The sequence below is a fragment of the Cryptomeria japonica genome, chromosome 2 (genome assembly GCF_030272615.1).
Source record: "Cryptomeria japonica chromosome 2, Sugi_1.0, whole genome shotgun sequence".
Taxonomy (NCBI): domain Eukaryota; kingdom Viridiplantae; phylum Streptophyta; class Pinopsida; order Cupressales; family Cupressaceae; genus Cryptomeria; species Cryptomeria japonica.
In genome coordinates this window covers 372783890-372801458 of record NC_081406.1, presented here as the reverse complement: position 1 = coordinate 372801458, position 17569 = coordinate 372783890, and the positions used below count along the sequence as shown (strand labels likewise).

General features: G+C 38.5%; 1 protein-coding gene across 1 annotated transcript in view; it reads left to right on the top strand.

Moving 5' to 3' along the window:
- LOC131050531 (uncharacterized) overlaps positions 1–16265 on the top strand; it is a 96573-nt gene extending 80308 nt beyond the window's left edge. The window contains exons 3-8 of the mRNA XM_059214817.1: positions 14363–14551; positions 14877–14950; positions 15125–15201; positions 15345–15416; positions 15591–15752; positions 16254–16265. Coding sequence (XP_059070800.1) covers positions 14363–14551; positions 14877–14950; positions 15125–15201; positions 15345–15416; positions 15591–15752; positions 16254–16265 — 586 coding nt within the window. The remainder of the gene's footprint in view (positions 1–14362; positions 14552–14876; positions 14951–15124; positions 15202–15344; positions 15417–15590; positions 15753–16253) is intronic.
- The last annotated feature ends 1304 nt before the right edge of the window (positions 16266–17569 follow it).

The following is a 17569-nucleotide window of genomic DNA, read 5'->3' as shown; positions in this document are numbered from 1 at the left end:
AAACATAAGATTGACAATGTTTACTATGTGAAAGGTTTGCATCATAATCTTTTGAGTGTTGGACAAATGTGGGAAAATGGATATAATGTTGTTTTTCAGGACAATGGATGTGAGATCCAGAAGGAGTCCGAAATGGTTATTGTAGCAGGAAGGATGACAAACGGAAACATGTATCAGTTGGAAGGAGCTACAAGACATTGTTTAATATCCCAACTTGATGACAGCTAGCTATGGCACCGATGGATGTGTCATATCAACTTTGACAACCTGGTACATATCAGTTCAAGGAGTGCTGTGAGAGATCTACCGAGATTGACTAAACCGGAAAACAACATTTTGAAAGAATGTCAAATAGGAAAGAAACAAGGAGCACATTGAGAGGAAAAGAATACTTGCCCACCAGATTACTGGATTTGGTTCATACAGATCTATGTGGTCCGATCCGACCAAAGAGTTTGCAAGGTGAGAGGTATTTCATGTTACTGATTGATGATTATTCTAGGATGACTTGGGTTGCATTTTTAAGAGAGAAGTCTGAGGCATCAGAGAAGTTCAAGATATTCAAGGCAAAAGTTGAGGATGAGGTTGATAGGAAAATCAAGTGTTTAAGATTTGATAGAGGTGGAGAATTTATTTCTGATGAGTTTAATGACTTCTGTGAGAAGCATGGCATTAGAAGATAATTATCTGTCCCTCGGACTCCACAGTACAATGTACTGGAAAGGATGAATTGAACTATACAAGAAGTAGCTAGAACTATGATAAAAGGAGTGGAACTACTAGAAGTCTACTGAAGAGAAGCAATTCATACAACGATATACATTGTTTGTTGAAACATGGACCAGCTAGTACTCGAACCTAGGACCTTCCATATGCTGCTAGAGTGCTCTACCACTGAGCTACCGACCCCTCTTGGACCAGTCCATCGTCAGTCCGGGTGTGGCTTATTTCCAACACCAACACCCCCCCTTAAGCCACACCTCTCGTGTGCTTGGGGCTCCTAGCTTGGACCTGGCTCTGATACCATGTTGAAACATGGACTAGCTAGGACTCGAACCTAGGACCTTCCATACGATGTTGGAGTTCTCTACCACTAAGCTACTGGCCCCTCTTGGACCAGTCCATTGTCGGTTCGGGTGTGGCTTATTTCCAACACCAACATTGTTAACAAGATTTTATATTGGTGGAAATTTGGGAAGACATCTTATGAACTTTGGTATTGTATAACTCTGATAGTGAAATTTGTCAAAGTATTTGGAAGCAAATTTTATATCCAGAGAGATGAGGATAATCTTGGAAAGTTTGAAAGCAAAGCAGATGAAGGCATATTCTTGGGTTATTCAACAAAGAGCAAGGCATACCGGTGTTACAACAAGAGACTGAACAAGATAGTTGAAAGTGCAAATATGAGAATTGATGAAAACACTACAAAAGACTCAAAAATAGTAGCAGGATATGAATTTGACGAGTCCGGAGAAAAAAAAAGGAAGAAAACAAAAACGAAGAAAAGTATGATCAGAATGCTTCGGCATCTACATCCAAGACTCCAAGGTATGTTTAGAGGAATCATTTAGAAGATCAGATTATTGGAGATAAGAGAAAAGGTATCATCACAAGAAATAAAGTAGCTCAAGAACAAGTCTTTTTATGTTTACTATCTAAAACTGAGCCAAAGACAGTAGAAGAAGCTTGTAATGATGAGAATTGGATGAAAGCAATGAAAGAGGAATTGAATCAGATTGAGAAAAATCAGACATGGGAATTAGTCAATAGATTGGAAGACAAGAATGTGATCAAAACTAAATGGGTATTCTAGAACAAATTGGATGAAGACGAAAAGGTTGTAATAAACAAGACAAGGTTGGTTTGCAAAGGATATACTCAGATTGAAGGCATTGCCTTTGATGAAACTTATGCCCCAGTTGCTTGGATGGAGACAATCAGGATGTTCTTGGCATTTGCAGCAATCAAGGACTTCAAGGTCTATTAGATCAATGTAAAATCAACATTCTTAAATGGAGAATTGAAAGAAGAAGTTTACATTGAACAATCAGAAGGTTTCAGGTTGAGAGATGATCCAAACATTGTTTGTAGATTGAAAAAGGCTTTGTATGGACTGAAACAAGCCCCTAGAGCCTAGTACGGAAGATTAGACAAGCATCTAATTGTTCAAGGATTTCAGAAAGGTTCCGCTGACAACAATTTGTATTTCAAGACTGATTCAGGTAAAATCTTAATTGTTGTGGTCTATGTTGATGACATAATATTTGGAGGAAATGAAGATATGTGGAGAAGATTTGCTAGTGAGATGTAGAAAGAATTTGAGATGTCCATGATTGGTGAGTTGAATTTCTTTCTTGGTTTGCAAGTTAATCAGAATGATAAAGGAATTTTCATTTCTCAGTATAAGTACATCAAAGAGTTGTAAAAAAGTTTGGGTTGGAGAATTCCAAACCGGTGTGTACACCTATGACCACTGGATGTAAGTTAACCAAGGATGACAAATCTCCTAAGGCAGATACAAGTTAGTACATATCAATGATTGGAGGACTATTATATTTGAGTGCTACTAGACCAGATATCATGTATGTAGTATGTTTGGTAGCCAAATTTCAGCAAGAGCCAAAAGAATCACATGTTGTGGTAGTGAAGAGGATTTTCAAATTTCTTAAAGGCATAGAAGGGTTTGGTTTGTGGTATCCCAGGAGCTCAGATTTTACCTTGATAGCTTATACAAATGCAGATTGGGCCGAAAGTGTTGATGACAAAAAAAGTACAAGTGAAGGAGCATTCTTCCTTGGCTTTTGGTTGGTTGCTTGGTCGAGTAAGAAGCAAGACTTTGTGTCTCTATCTACAACAAAAGCAGAATACATTGCAACATCCTCATGTTGCACACAGATCTTATGAATGAAGCAGACTTTGAAGGACATTGGTGTAAAGTTTGATGATCCTATCTCAATCATGTGTGATAATACTGTGCAATAAATATTTGAAAGAATCCGGTACAACATTCCAGAACAAAGCATATATCTATCAGGTACCATTTCTTGAGGGAAAAAGTGTTGGACAATGAAGTCAGACTTGAGTATGTACCTACAAACGAGCAGATTGCAAATATCTTTACTAAGGCATTGTGCAAAGAATACTTTTGAGCATCTTCAACAAAAGTTAGGGGTATTACCCCTTTCTAGTTTGAACTAATGTGCATTTTGATGTGCATTGGTCCAGTGAACAACTTGCATGTTCTTTTTTGGACTGATGCATGAGTGCTTCCTCTCAGGGGGAGCAGGAGTGAGTTTCTTAGGGGGAGTTTTGCCCGCTTTATTCATTGTTGTCAAAGGGGGAAAGAGAGTATAATGTTTATGTTTGTTGTCTTGATATGATTGTTGTTGATGTATGTTACCATCAACGACAAAGGGAAAGATTGTTAGCATTATGTTATATGTTGTCATTGATGTCGAATCCTGTGGTTTGGATTAGGTTTAGTTGTAGTATGTTGAGCAACAACGTATGTATGAGATGGTATTGAGTGTTACAAGGTTTCTTGGATTTTTCGGATGTTTTGGCTTTTAGGAAGATGTGTTGCTTAGTGTTATTCTTGGGTTTGGATTAGTCTGGAAGTCGAGGTTTTTGGTTTGGACGTTGAAGATGTGTAACGACAGTTGTATAGCCTGTGGATAATATTTTGAGTCCGGTTTTGGCGATGTTCGCAGCGTGTTGATATGGTCGATGAGGAATGTTGTAATGAGGTCTACTTCTCATTCCTTCCTACCACTAGAATGTTTAGTAGAGACCTATTTTAGATCTCTGTCTTGGCCAACATTGAGGATTATGTTTTTCCGGAGACAGTGTATAAAAGAGTTTGATTTGGATGAGTTTGTGTGTGGCTTTTTGTGTTGAAGATATGTGAGATTGAAAGAATCCAGTTGTTGTGTTGAGTTGTGTTGCGGATTGATACCAGAAGCAGTTCCGACTACGTAGATTGTATTTCAGACTTTCAGTGGTGGATTCTCTTGTATCTTTCTCTCTTCAGCAGTGAACCTTTCTGGGCAATGAGCCTTTTTGGGGAGTGAGCCCTCCTGTAGTGAGCATCCCGACAGTAAGCCATCCTTTGTAAAAATCACCTTAACCGGTGTTTATATATTGAGAATTAACATTCTCCGTGGTTTTTTCCCTTCTTGGGTTTTCCATGTAAATTTTGGTGTTTCTTGTGTCTGATTTGTTATGTGCATATGTTTTATTAATTCTGCTAGTTGTTCTGGATTTGTGAATAAAGTTTAAAAGAGTATTTTATTGTCAATTAATTCACCCCCCCTTCTCAGTTGCTCGGATATTCAACATGGGATACGTAGCTTGGGTTATTAAATTCATTACAGGACAGTGTTGACGTGTCTAAAATCGCTGAACTTGTGACTTCATCCGGCCAACGCAGAATAGAATAAACTCGCTGAGTATCCTATCCTCTCTTGAGATAAGGAAATCCCTAATGCTGTTTTTTTGTTTGATCAAAGGGGACGACCTCAAGGTTTTGATTGTCAGGTCTTGACTGCGGGATTACTCAGTGGTTGATGTGATTTGCTGCGAGCACAAGGGGACTTACGATTTGCAACAAACTGGTCTGCTGTGATTCTCAAATTACGTAATAAAGAGCAAAAGGAAAGGGTTAGGAGATCTGAAACTAACAACACGGGTATGCGGGTAGACGGATTCAACATAACCAATTCCTGCTTGGCCAGAATAGCTCACAACCTTGCAGGAACGATGCAATCTTCAAAGGGACTTGGAAGATTTTCAGACTAGAGACGCACGGCTAAGCACCCAACTCTGGCGCAGCTCAGACAGACACCTGCAATTGAACTAAGCACAATCGAAGGCTCAGGTTAACCACACAAAAGGATACACAATCAGTATATCCTCAGTGGTATGAGCCTGAATCTATCAAATACCTGCACGCCCAAAATAGAAAGATCTATCTAAAATGCTGAAAGAAACCATGCAAACAGGATGAAAACAAGACAATAAACACCAAATCAATGTTTATATATTGATTTCAACTGCCTATTACAACAATTTCTGCAGCATCTCTATGCTACTGCTTAAAATCTAACCTATTCTAACTCTAAAATCTAACTCTCTCACCAGAGTCTAACTATTTAACAAAAATCTCTAACTATCTAACCCTTTACAAAAGAAAGGCCTCTGCCTTTTATAGCTTTTACAATTTTGAATCAGAGGCCAGGATGGACTGCATCCAAGGGTCCTGATCTGCCTTCCAGAAACTAGCAGCCTTAACCCATGCCCATTAAATTCTCACTCATCCATTCAACCATAATTTCAACTACCTGCCACTATTTGGCTTCAATTTGAGTCTATCCGGTAGTTGGACATAACTGTCCACAACTGACTTGTTTCCCCTTTCTTTCAAAATATCTGAGTGGGACCTACAAGAAATTTTACAATAAAACAATTTCAGCTTTTTAGAAATTGAATTCCTGGAATTAAATCCAGCTGTGTGCTTTTTCTCGAGAAGGCATAAACTTGCAGCATTCAGAGTGTTCTTTGGTCTTTGTCCTGGTTGTGGACTTCATCTTTGTTCAGCGGCACGGTTCCCAATGTTTGGTTGCTGTCGCGCTCTTGCAGTGCGTTCCCACATCTTTTTTCTTTTCCCGTCTTCAGCGCCTGGCCTTGATTGTGATCCTTCTTCGATTTGCCTTCCAGGTCTTTCTCCTGGTTCTCTAATGACGTCTTGCGACTTGCGAACGATCAATTTCATTTCAATAAATCAATTTGAAAAATTAATTAATTTAATTTAACAAATATTAAGATTTAACGCCTGGAGGGTCATTTGAAAATTTCCCAAGTTTTAACGCTTTTACTCCTTCCACGAATTTAGTTGTTCCTGGCAATTTCAGGCAAGAGGGGCGTTCAAAAAGTTTTAAAAACTTTGACATTTTCACTTAAAGGTCCAAATTCGGCCCTTTGGGCACTTTTGCCAACTCTCACTTTTTAACATTTTGGCTAAAAGGTTTGAATTTGGCCATTTGGGGCATTTTTGCCAACTTTTCACTTTTTTAGATTTTCACTTAAAGGTCCAAATTCGGCCCTTTGGGCACTTTTGCCAACTTTATCTCCTTTGTATCCCTTGGCGAAAATCGACATTTCAATGTCATTGCAGGGCTTAACTCTTTCTTCACATTTAGGCGACTTTGCGAGAATTGGGGAGTTTTAAGTTCGCAATATGGCCTTAGAGGCCGAATTTGGTTTTAGCGGCACTTGACCCTTTATATCCCCTTCCTCTTCCGCAAGGACATAAAGGCACAAACTAGGGGGTCCCTGTCCAAGACGGGGATGGGTGTGCGATTCGCACAACAAATGGCGACTCGGCTGGGAAATGTTCCTGAACATTTCAAGGATGACTATTCGAATTGAAACTGAGAATCTTTGGTATATACCCCACAAAACAACCCAAATGACAGAAGACAGATTCAAAGTAAAAATGAGGTCGCAAACTGAATCAAGTCACTAGCCTTGAGAAATCGAGTGTGTGCAGTGAAGTTCATTCAAGCCTAAAGAAGGTTGAGATATCATTGTTTAGTTAATGCAAGTTACGTAGACTGACTCTAACTCCAAAAGCAACCTGGATAGAGCCCCGCTGCCAGCAAGCGTCTATAGCCCCGGTAGAGTTATCGCCTGTAAGCTCACAGAGATTGCTCTGTTTCCGATAAATTTTCTTGTTGAAAATCAGCAGAGGCGTCTGCATTCCCAATGCCAAGCAACTTGATATTTCTTTGCTTTTCAATTTCTTTTGTTTTGATTTTTCTCTTTTATTTTCACTTTTCCACCTTGGCTGGTAAGCAGTGAAGCCTACGTGGGATTGAGCGTTACAGTGGTCGCGGAAGCAGAGCTTCGGAATTTTTTTCACTTGCAGTGACCTTCCTTTGATAAAACAAGCGTTTTTAAGCGTTTGAAAGTGCAGTGATCAGAACATTGGCGACAAGACGCAGTAAGCAACTTAATTTTTAGACTGACTAAGCCTTAAACCAAAATGGACTGACTATAGGGGCAACCGTCAATTAGGTGCTCTATCAAAGTCGACATCCAAGAAATGAGCCGGAAAAAAATTTCTGACTTCGTACACCAGAGCTGGGAAAAGCAAACAAACCCCTTCAAAAACTGACAGGGAGACAACCCCTTCCGAAAGGACACCTACACTACGGAAAGCAAACTAAACTAAAGCAGAAAACAAGAAATCTAAGCTAAAAGAACAAAAAACGAACAAAAACCTAAACTAACTATGTACAAGAAGAGACCGATTGTACAAAAGGTGGACTCTGTGCCTGCGTTCCCGACCCAGGGTGATTTTTCAGTATATGCAGCAGTAACAGGGCAGTGGGAATAGTTCTCAGTTTGACTGGTTTGTCTTTGTATTCTGAAAAGAAAATTTTCAGTTGACCACTCTCAGGTTTAACCAGGACGTCGGGCAAAATTATTAATTGAGGGAGTTCATTAGGTCCGTGGTTAATCCATTTACAAGTTGTTTTTCTAGAATATTAAAAAATTAAACGGAAAATTTTCAGAATTAACAGCAGGAGGGAAAGAAACAACCTGGCAGGTTTCTGAGTCATGCAGAGTTTTGTACGGTGGGTTGTGCAGTGGGAAGGCTTCAACAGTTGTATCAGGAGGTCGCCATTGGTGGTGCAACATCTCGACAGTGTCTGGTGTATGCAAATCAGCATCACATTCCACATTAGGTTGCGTAGGCTGAAAATTAGTCTTGAAACCGAACTCGAACTCAGGAAAGAAAGGCGCATCATTTGTCAGTGAATCCTTGGGCTGTATGGACAATGCGGCCTTATGCACTTGTATCAGTATTTCCTCAAACAGCAGAGACTCTTTGATTGATTGGCTCTCAAAAACATCCTCAACAGACTCTTGGACTCCATCGTCCATTTGTGGGGCTGCTGCAAACTGCTCTTCAACCTGTGGCTGATCCACAAAGCTCCCTTGATCGTCCTCCTGAACACTGTCCTCATCAGTTGCAGGGATAATAAATTCATCTGCTGCCTTGGTCTGATTGACCGGTTCATCTTGCTTAGCAATTAGCAACTCCATCTTTTCATCATCAGGGAGTGCGGCGCTGCATTGATTTTGCGTTCGTCTATACTCGTCTGCAGCAAGGTAGGCGCTCCACACTTTGCTGGTGATGCTCTCCCCTGGTTCTTTCGGCAGTCCAAATTGGGCTTTGACTTGACTGACTGCTTCTATGCATAGCGAGCAAGTGAACTCTGAATGTGGGGTGCGGTGAATTCTGCACCACCAAGGTGACAACACGCTCTCCAAGCGTAATTCCTCTTCGAGACCAAATTGGTTCTCAATCAAATTCTTAAATCGTGTAAACTCTTCGATGCTGGACGAAGGACTGGGGATATCTGGCTGTATGATCGCCTCTGGTTTGGGGACATCCCAAAAGAATATCTGCCCCTGTAATGCGATCTCAACCCTTGACAAAAATGTCAAGCAATTCAGTTCATTGTGTGTTGTGGTGTCGTGAATTCTGCAGTGAGTTGCAGATGCAAATTCGAACAACCACTTGGGATATAGCTGCAAACTCAACCTCTGCTGGATCTGAAAAATTTCGGACTGCGAACAACCTTCATGAAGCGACTGACTCAACATACTGACTCAGAAATATTTTTGGTATTTTCTGGTTTTTTGATTTTTGGCTTTTCTGGGTTAACAGGGATCTTACATATCCCAAGTATAGCATTTAAAAGGTCTCAATAAACTCAACTTGCTGCCTGGATCCTGACAAAGGCCCCCCCTAGTGCCAATTTTGTTGTTCGCGGAGAAGGTTAAAAAATCTATAAGTTTACTCCTCACAAATATGGATTGATATGATCTTGAATTAGCTGTCTACACATTTCATCATACCGGCCCTCCCTCTAGCGCCAATTCTGTTGATGCGGAGGAGGTTAAAAAAACTATAAGGTTACTCCTCAAAAATATGGATTGATATGATCTTGAACTAGCTGTCTACACATTTCATCATACCGGCCCTCCTTCTAGCGCCAATTCTGTTGACGTGTCTAAAATCGCTGAACTTGCGACTTCATCCAGCCAACGCAGAATAGAATAAACTCGCTGAGTATCCTATCCTCTCTTGAGATAAGGAAATCCCTAATGCTGTTTTTTTGTTTGATCAAAGGGGACGACCTCAAGGTTTTGATTGTCAGGTCTTGATTGCGGGATTACTCAGTGGTCGATATGATTTGCTGGGAGCACAAGGGGACTTACGATTTGCAACAAGCTGGTTTGCTGCGATTCTCGAATTACATAATAAAGAGCAAAAGGAAAGGGTTAGGAGATCTGAAACTAACAACATGGGTATGCGGGTAGACGGATTCAACATAACCAATTCCTGCTTGGCCAGAATAGCTCACAACCTTGCAGGAACGGTGCAATCTTCAAAGGGACTTGGAAGATTTTCAGACTAGAGACGCACGGCTAAGCACCCAACTCTGGCGCAGCTCAGACAGACACCTGCAATTGAACTAAGCACAATCGAAGGCTCAGGTTAACCACACAAAAGGATACACAATCAGTATATCCTCAGTGGTATGAGCCTGAATCTATCAAATACCTGCACGCCCAAAATAGAAAGATCTATCTAAAATGCTGAAAGAAACCATGCAAACAGGATGAAAACAAGACAATAAACACCAAATCAATGTTTATATATTGATTTCAACTGCCTATTACAACAATTTCTGCAGCATCTCTATGCTACTGCTTAAAATCTAACCTATTCTAACTCTAAAATCTAACTCTCTCACCAGAGTCTAACTATTTAATAAAAATCTCTAACTATCTAACCTTTACAAAAGAAAGGCCTCTGCCTTTTATAGCTTTTACAATTTTGAATCAGAGGCCTGGATGGACTGCATCCAAGGGTCCTGATCTGCCTTCCAGAAACTAGCAGCCTTAACCCATGCCCATTAAATTCTCACTCATCCATTCAACCATAATTTCAACTACCTGCCACTATTTGGCTTCAATTTGAGTCTATCCGATAGTTGGACATAACTGTCCACAACTGACTTGTTTTCCCTTTCTTTCAAAATATCTGAGTGGGACCTACAAGCAGTTTTACAATAAAACAATTTCAGCTTTTTAGAAATTGAATTCCTGGAATTAAATCTAGCTCTGTGCCTTTTCTCGAGAAGGCATAAACTTGCAGCATTCAGAGTGTTCTTTGGTCTTTGGTCTCGATTGTGGGCTTCATCTTTGTTCAGTGGCACGGTTCCCAATGTTTGGTTTCTCTCGTGCTCCTGCAGCTCATTCCCACATCTTTTTTCTTTTCCCGCAGCGCCTGGCCTTGATTGCAATCCTTCTTCGATTTGCCTTCCAGGTCTTTCTCCTGGTTCTCTAATGACGTCCTGCGACCTGCGAACGATCAATTTCATTTCAATAAATCAATTTGAAAAATTAGTTAATTTAATTTAACAAATATTAAAATTTAATGCTTGGAGGGTCATTTGAAAATTTCCCAAGTTTTAACGCTTTAACTCCTTCCGCGAATTTAGTTGTTCCTGGCAATTTCAGGCAAGAGGGTCGTTCAAAAAGTTTTAAAAACTTTGACATTTTCACTTAAAGGTCCAAATTCGGCCCTTTGGGCACTTTTGCCAACTTTCACTTTTTAATATTTTGGCTAAAAGATCCGAATTTGGCCATTTGGGGCATTTTTGGCAACTTTTCACTTTTTCAGATTTTCAGTTAAAGGTCCAAATTCGGCCCTTTGGGCACTTTTGCCAACTTTCACTTTTTAACATTTTGGCTAAAAGGTCCGAATTTGGCCATTTGCAGCATTTTTGCCAACTTTTGGCTTTTCAGATTTTCACTTAAAGGTCCAAATTCGGCCCTTTGGGCACTTTTGCGAACTTTCACTTTTTAACATTTTGGCTAAAAGGTCCGAATTTGGCCATTTGCAGCATTTTTGCCAACTTTTCACTTTTCAGATTTTCACTTAAAGGTCCAAATTCGGCCCTTTGGGCACTTTTGCCAACTTTCACTTTTTAACATTTTGGCTAAAAGGTCCGAATTTGGCCATTTGGGGCATTTTTGCCAACTTTTCACTGTTCAGATTTTCACTTAAAGGTCCAAATTCGGCCCTTTGGGCACTTTTGCCAACTTTTAGTTTTTAACACTTTGGCTAAAAGGTCCGAATTTGGCCATTTGGGGCATTTTTGGTAACTTTTTACTTTTCAGATTTTCACTTAAAGGTCCAAATTCGGCCCTTTGGGCACTTTTGCCAACTTTATCTCCTTTGTATCCCTTGGCAAAAATCGGCATTTCAACGTCATTGCAGGCCTTAACTCTTTCTTCACATTTAGGCGACTTTGCGAGAATTTGGGAGTTTTAAGTTCGCAATATGGCCCTAGAGGCCGAATTTGGTTTTAGCGGCACTTGACCCTTCATATCCCCTTCCTCTTCCGCAAGGACAGAAAGACACAAATTGGGGGGTCCCTGTCCAAGACGGGGATGGGTGTGCGATTCGCACAACAGACAGTAAAAGCTTTCTTTCTCTACTATTTATCACTTTGTAATTCTGCATGGTAATTGCTGGAGATAGAAAGAAAATCAAAGGTTGCCACCTAGATAACCCTATGCTTTTTCCCCTCTTTTCCTTTTTGAATTCCCTACATGGTTGTCTTCTTAGTTTTTGAATGGTTGTGAAATTATTGAAGTACTGATATGGACTTGTAGATTTTGCTACATATTATTCTCTTGAGCATTGGTACAAGGACTCATACTTTGGTTCTGTTAATGGCCTATTGGGTCCATACATTTTTTTTTTGTCTTTCATTGAAAGAGCTTGTCCAAATAGAAGTTTGAAAGAACTTTTTGAATGCCACTGGTTGCCAGTCTTTGAGTTCCTTCTTCCCTAAACTAAAAAAAAAGAGAAAAAAGACGATAGAGAAGAAATTGGAGGAGGAGAATATTTGTTGAATTTACCGGTGGTGAGTGAAAAATTGGGCTGTTTGAAGTTATTGCAGGATTGTCTAGGAGAAAAAGGAAACAAAATGAAGTTTTGGCCTTCAAGGAGTCCTATCTACCTCTTGCTGCATTTGGAAGGAAGATGGTTAGAGATTGGGGAGCAAAAGCTAGGGGGAAAGCATAGGTAACACCAAAAACCGAATGGATTTTTTTTGTGCATCTCCACATGTTACTTTTACAGTTGCAGAATTGTATCAAGTTGGAGCATGAATTGGCTGCAAAAGATGTAACTTCCAATGGGCCAAAAAGTAGAGTTCCTGTGCAAAAATTATGCTCTTTGGAAGACTTCTCTTCAAAATCTTCAAAGAAAATTAAATGATAATAATTTGCAAAAATCATAAAAAATAAAAAAAAATATTTTGAAATAAGTGCACTAAGCGTTGTCTTTTGATCTATTGTCAGGTATGTTGAACTTTGATGTCTGGACTCTGGCTGCTTAACGGTCTCATGTATTAAATTGTTTCCAATCAATAACAAGGTGCTACGTGCCAGGCCCAGTTTTGATAAATTTTCAGCAAATTGTAGATGCCATGTGTTGGCTGCATGTGCAGTCCCAGTGGTCCAAGTGATAAGGGGGGTTTAAGGGAAATCAAATTCTAGTCCTCTAGGCTTGAGCTCCATGGCACTTGCAGGAGATTCAGCTTGCCTAGCCTGTGCTACACCTCAAAGGGTTTTGCCAACCTTTTTATATAGGGCAGGTTCCTTTAGTGAGTTAGCTGTGTTGCTGCTCACTGGCCCTGCTTTTATTGCCATCACTCATATTGTTGGCCCTATGTTAAAACCTGCTCCTTTATGTTGCCCCATTTTGGCCCTTGCAAGTTGTTTCCTTGTGAGTGTGTTCCACCCAATCTGTGTCAGTGCTAAAAGAGGAATATTTCATTTAGAAAGGAAATCAAGGAATTTATCACAAGGGTTTTGAGGGACATAATAACAAATTTGAAAAAGTGTATAATGAAATCCTCTGAGATTTTTTATGGACTTCTCCATATATACAATCAGTTTTACAAAATTTCCCCAGTAAACATTTATCATTGTTTTGTTTTTAAAAAATCTAATCTTCATTTACTTGCAAACTATGAAGTTAAGAGCCCCATTTGAATTACAAACATCTTTTGACTTGATCTACCTTAGCTGGAACAAATCTGAAAAATTATTCCTGTAGCTCTTGATTTTGTTAATTGTCTTTGAACCCTAAAAGGATGATTCTGTTACACATTTTGGCTTCACTATCTGCACCTACACCTCTCAGAGCCTTGGAGGTCAAATCCATCAACTTGGTACTGGCTAGAAATGCTTCTTTTTTTCAGTAAGATCTATTTAATCCTTCCCAAAACTATTGGGATTAGATTCAACGAATAATCTCTTCTATTGGTATTCCATGGTAAGCATGCACATCAATAAGCATTATTTAACCTAGGACAATATTGATTGTATGAAAAGTTTTCCAAATTTTATATTAGCACATAACTAGACAATGAATGATAGGGCAATATCCCATATCTTAATATGATATGAGTGCCTTAATCTTGAGTGGCAATATTAAGATGGCCTCACATTAAATTTCATAGTAGCACATAAATAGACAATGAATGATAGGGCAATATCCTATGTATTAATACCACATGAGTGCCTTAATTTTGAGTGACAATTTTAAAATGTTCTCATGTTTATATACTAAGGTAGGTCTCCATGAATGTATCGTGCCATAAGTAGGCCCTCTAATTGTGAATACCAAGGCATAGAAATGTTGTACATGAGGGGTACTACTATAATATATCCAAGGACTAGGAAGTAATAATAGTGTCTGAGGAGGTTAACAAATCCAAGCTTAGCATCAAGGAACCTGACTAGACAAGGTTACAATATGGTGCAAAATATGTACTGAAAGTAATATTCTATAAATTTTCATTATAGTTGGACATTAATATCAATATTAATTTGTCCGTGGTTATTGCGCAATCTTTTTACCACTTGCCTGTACTAAATGAAAGGAAAACACACATCAACTAGAGGCAATCTAACATAAAATTTATAGAACTATCTTTTATTTTTTGAATAAAATATGTTTAATGATACCCCCCCGACACAAGTGGAATTATGGGAGGCAACTGTATCTGAAATGCTGATCAAGATCCTATTCATGGCATGCTATTTTTTGTCTGCTATATGTCTTACTTGTTCACAAACTATTTGAAGACGTATATTACTAGAGGCTCCTAGGGTATTATTTCATAGCTATTTCAAGATGTATTTTGTATGTGTACACTCATTTCAAAGATATTTTCTAATGTGTTGGATAGTTTTCCAGGGATGCTTTGTGTTCGGGCAAGGAAGATGAAAATAATTTAGATCCTGTCTGTTCACGTTGCTGCCCTTCTTTATTCTTACACCCAGCTTGTGGTTCTTGTCGAGGTTTAGCTAAAGCTGCCAAATATGCTTGTAATGATGCCAAATTTATGAATGAACGGGCACGAAATGACATTGTCTTACTCTCACGGTAATTTATTAGTTCATTGTTGATTCATGCATGATTTCTGGTGAAGGCACAATCATAATAATTAATTGATTGTATGACATACTGGAATCTAGTGCATGGTATCAAGTCAAATTGGTAAGTCACCATGTTTTTTCTTGGGTATAAAATCTGGCGCTTGGAGATTACTGCAAATATCAAATGGGATGTGGAAATACTGCTACCAGTGTTTAGCATTAGAGAAAATGTACATTGAATATTAGAGTTTCTTTCTGGAGGAACATCTTTACAAATGTTTGTTGAGTTTCTCTTGTCTAGTTTTTATGTTCCATTTTGTATCTTGTCACAGAGGGATCACAAGGTTGAATGACCGTGCACGCCAGGATGTAGCTATTCTTGGTTTGGAATTTCTCAAACTTGATGGTGATTATTAAATTGCAATTTTAATTTCATATTTGGAAACTACTATGTAATTGCAGATTCTGGAGCATGCAGGTGATGGCTGATTGATTGCTCATCCCATGCACAGTATTAAACATATTTTTATCAAATTTGATGATTTATTCTTGTAATTCTAACAAAATTGATTTCATCCAGCACGAGCAAGAGAAGATACAGGAAAGATTGACAGCAATGTAAAGCAAAAGGCTGCATACCTTCAGCGAATAGCAGAGGTTAAGCATCTTTTCCCCCCGATAATGTAGCTGAATATATGATTCTAATGGAGAAACATATATATTATTGTTTTTTCTGTGGCTTTCTTTTCTAATCAAGAGGATAGGAATTATACTCATGAGGTTGATTGTCACATATAAAGGGTCTGACAGATCAAGCTCAAATTAAATTGAAGACTGCAGCTGCTAAACACTGGAATGATGGGGCTCTAGAAGTAATCTACTTGACCAATCATCAGAGTACATAGTGTGAAATGATTAATCATTAACTCTTTCTACAGTGACTTTTTAAAATCCTGTATGATAAATTTTGTAAAAATATGAAACTATAGTTCACATCATGCTCTATCATGTATTGTTATAAACTTATACCTAGGTCCGCTTCTCAGGCTGATTTACGGCGAGCTGATTTGCGTGCACGGCGGCGTGCCATGGAAGATGCATTCATGGCTTTAGAGGTATGTCTTGGCTACTTGATTTTAAAATTGAGCAGAAATATATTATTGTTAAGTTTATATTCCCAATATGAACAGCCAAGGATGATCTGGCATGTAAGAGGTTAATCTGATGGTTGTAGCAATAAAAAAATTCAATAAAATTGCAGTTCAGGATATTTTCAGTAGCTCAATATGAAATGCCCATTTAGACATATATCCTTAGCACTTGTAAAGACATGGCACATTTTTTTTGTAGCTAGAGCTTTATTGGGTATGACCAACTGAAAATAGAAGAGAACTGATTTTTACAATATGCTGTTGCTGAAGAATGTAATAAAAACATCAACATTTTGATGGGGATGCACTTTTTTTCTATGAAAATGATTTGGTTAGTGTTTCTTGTTTTTTGTTGAGTTTCTCATAAATTTGGCAGTCTTGTCATTTTGCTAGTCCTTTATTAGAGAAAAAGTCTTAGCAGTTGTCAAAAGGTTGGCAATTTCAGTATTGATAGCATGAAATCATTAATGACTTATTTAACAGTTAACACTATCAAAATTTCCCTTCTGAATGACATCATGCTGTGAAGATGTTACTTTTATCTTATTCATGTTACAGCATGATATGTGACAGAGAAAAGAAAGGGAGAATGCACAATGTATCGCATTCCCAGGATCCTTATTTTTTCCAATTGATATGTCTATAATTACTGTTCAAAATTTTGCATTTTTTACGGTCAAAATGACAATGTATTGGATGTTGCTTGTTTTAAGGCTGCAGACACCCTTAACCATTGTTGAGGAATAACCTTAATACAACAGGTCTAAACATTTTTTTTTCATAACTGTAATGGGGTATGTATGATGTTAATTGCATCTTTAGTTAAGGACTAAGTTACTGGTTTGGGTTTAGGTTTGTGCATACCACAATTTTTTTTTGGGTTGTCTTTCCAAAGAACATTTAAAAATCATGAACATATACATATTTTAGCCTAACAGGAATAAAGTTCAGATAACCACTTAACATGCATAGAATCTAAATCAACAAAACAACCATAAAAATAGTACTTTGACATTAATACATATTTTAGCCTAAAAGGCTTAAAACAGAAATAAAGTTCAGATAACCACTTAACATGCATCAAAGTTCCCAGACTCGGACTCGGCTTTGACTTGGCAAGGCTGACTCGGCTCGTGACTCGGCTCGGACTCGGCAATGACTCGGCAAAATAAGAAAACCCTTGAAATTTAGAGATTTTTAACGATTTAAAACTTGTTTCATACACCCTTTATTGAATTAAGCTTAAAGACACTATAACATCATCAAATAGAAGCTAATTTGATCACATACATAAACATACATCCATCACATGCATAGAAATGTAAATTGTAGTTGAAGGAATTAGAAAACATAGATATATAGAGTTATAAATGTTGTCCAATGTATATAAAATCCATGACTTCAAATGTTCCCAAACATATATGTAACTGTAAAGTGTAAACAAAAACAAATCTATGGCTCAGGCTTTGGCTCAGCCTCATCTATTTGCCTCCTAGAAAGGCATCTAAGGTAGGTCCTGGATGACTGAGTAGCCATAGGTGTTGTGCATAATCGTGCTCTATCCTCCTCCTCTGCCATAGCCACAGCCTCAGCCTCTTTGTCTGCCTGGTCAACCCACTCAAGGTCCTCATCAGTGAAGACTGGATCGGTGGACTCAGAGAGCAACTGTAGTGCTGCCCCAGTGTGATTTGTGCAAGCTTTTCACCTCTTCCTCTTAGCTGGTTGCAAAACTATGGCTTCCTATTTTTCTCTCTTCCTCTCTTTTTTCCTCTCTTCCAATCATAAAAGTGAATGCCAATCCCTTTTAGGGTTATAAGAAAGGGAAATGGCAAAAAAAAATCATTAAAAAATGTTATGTTTTTTTGACTGCACTT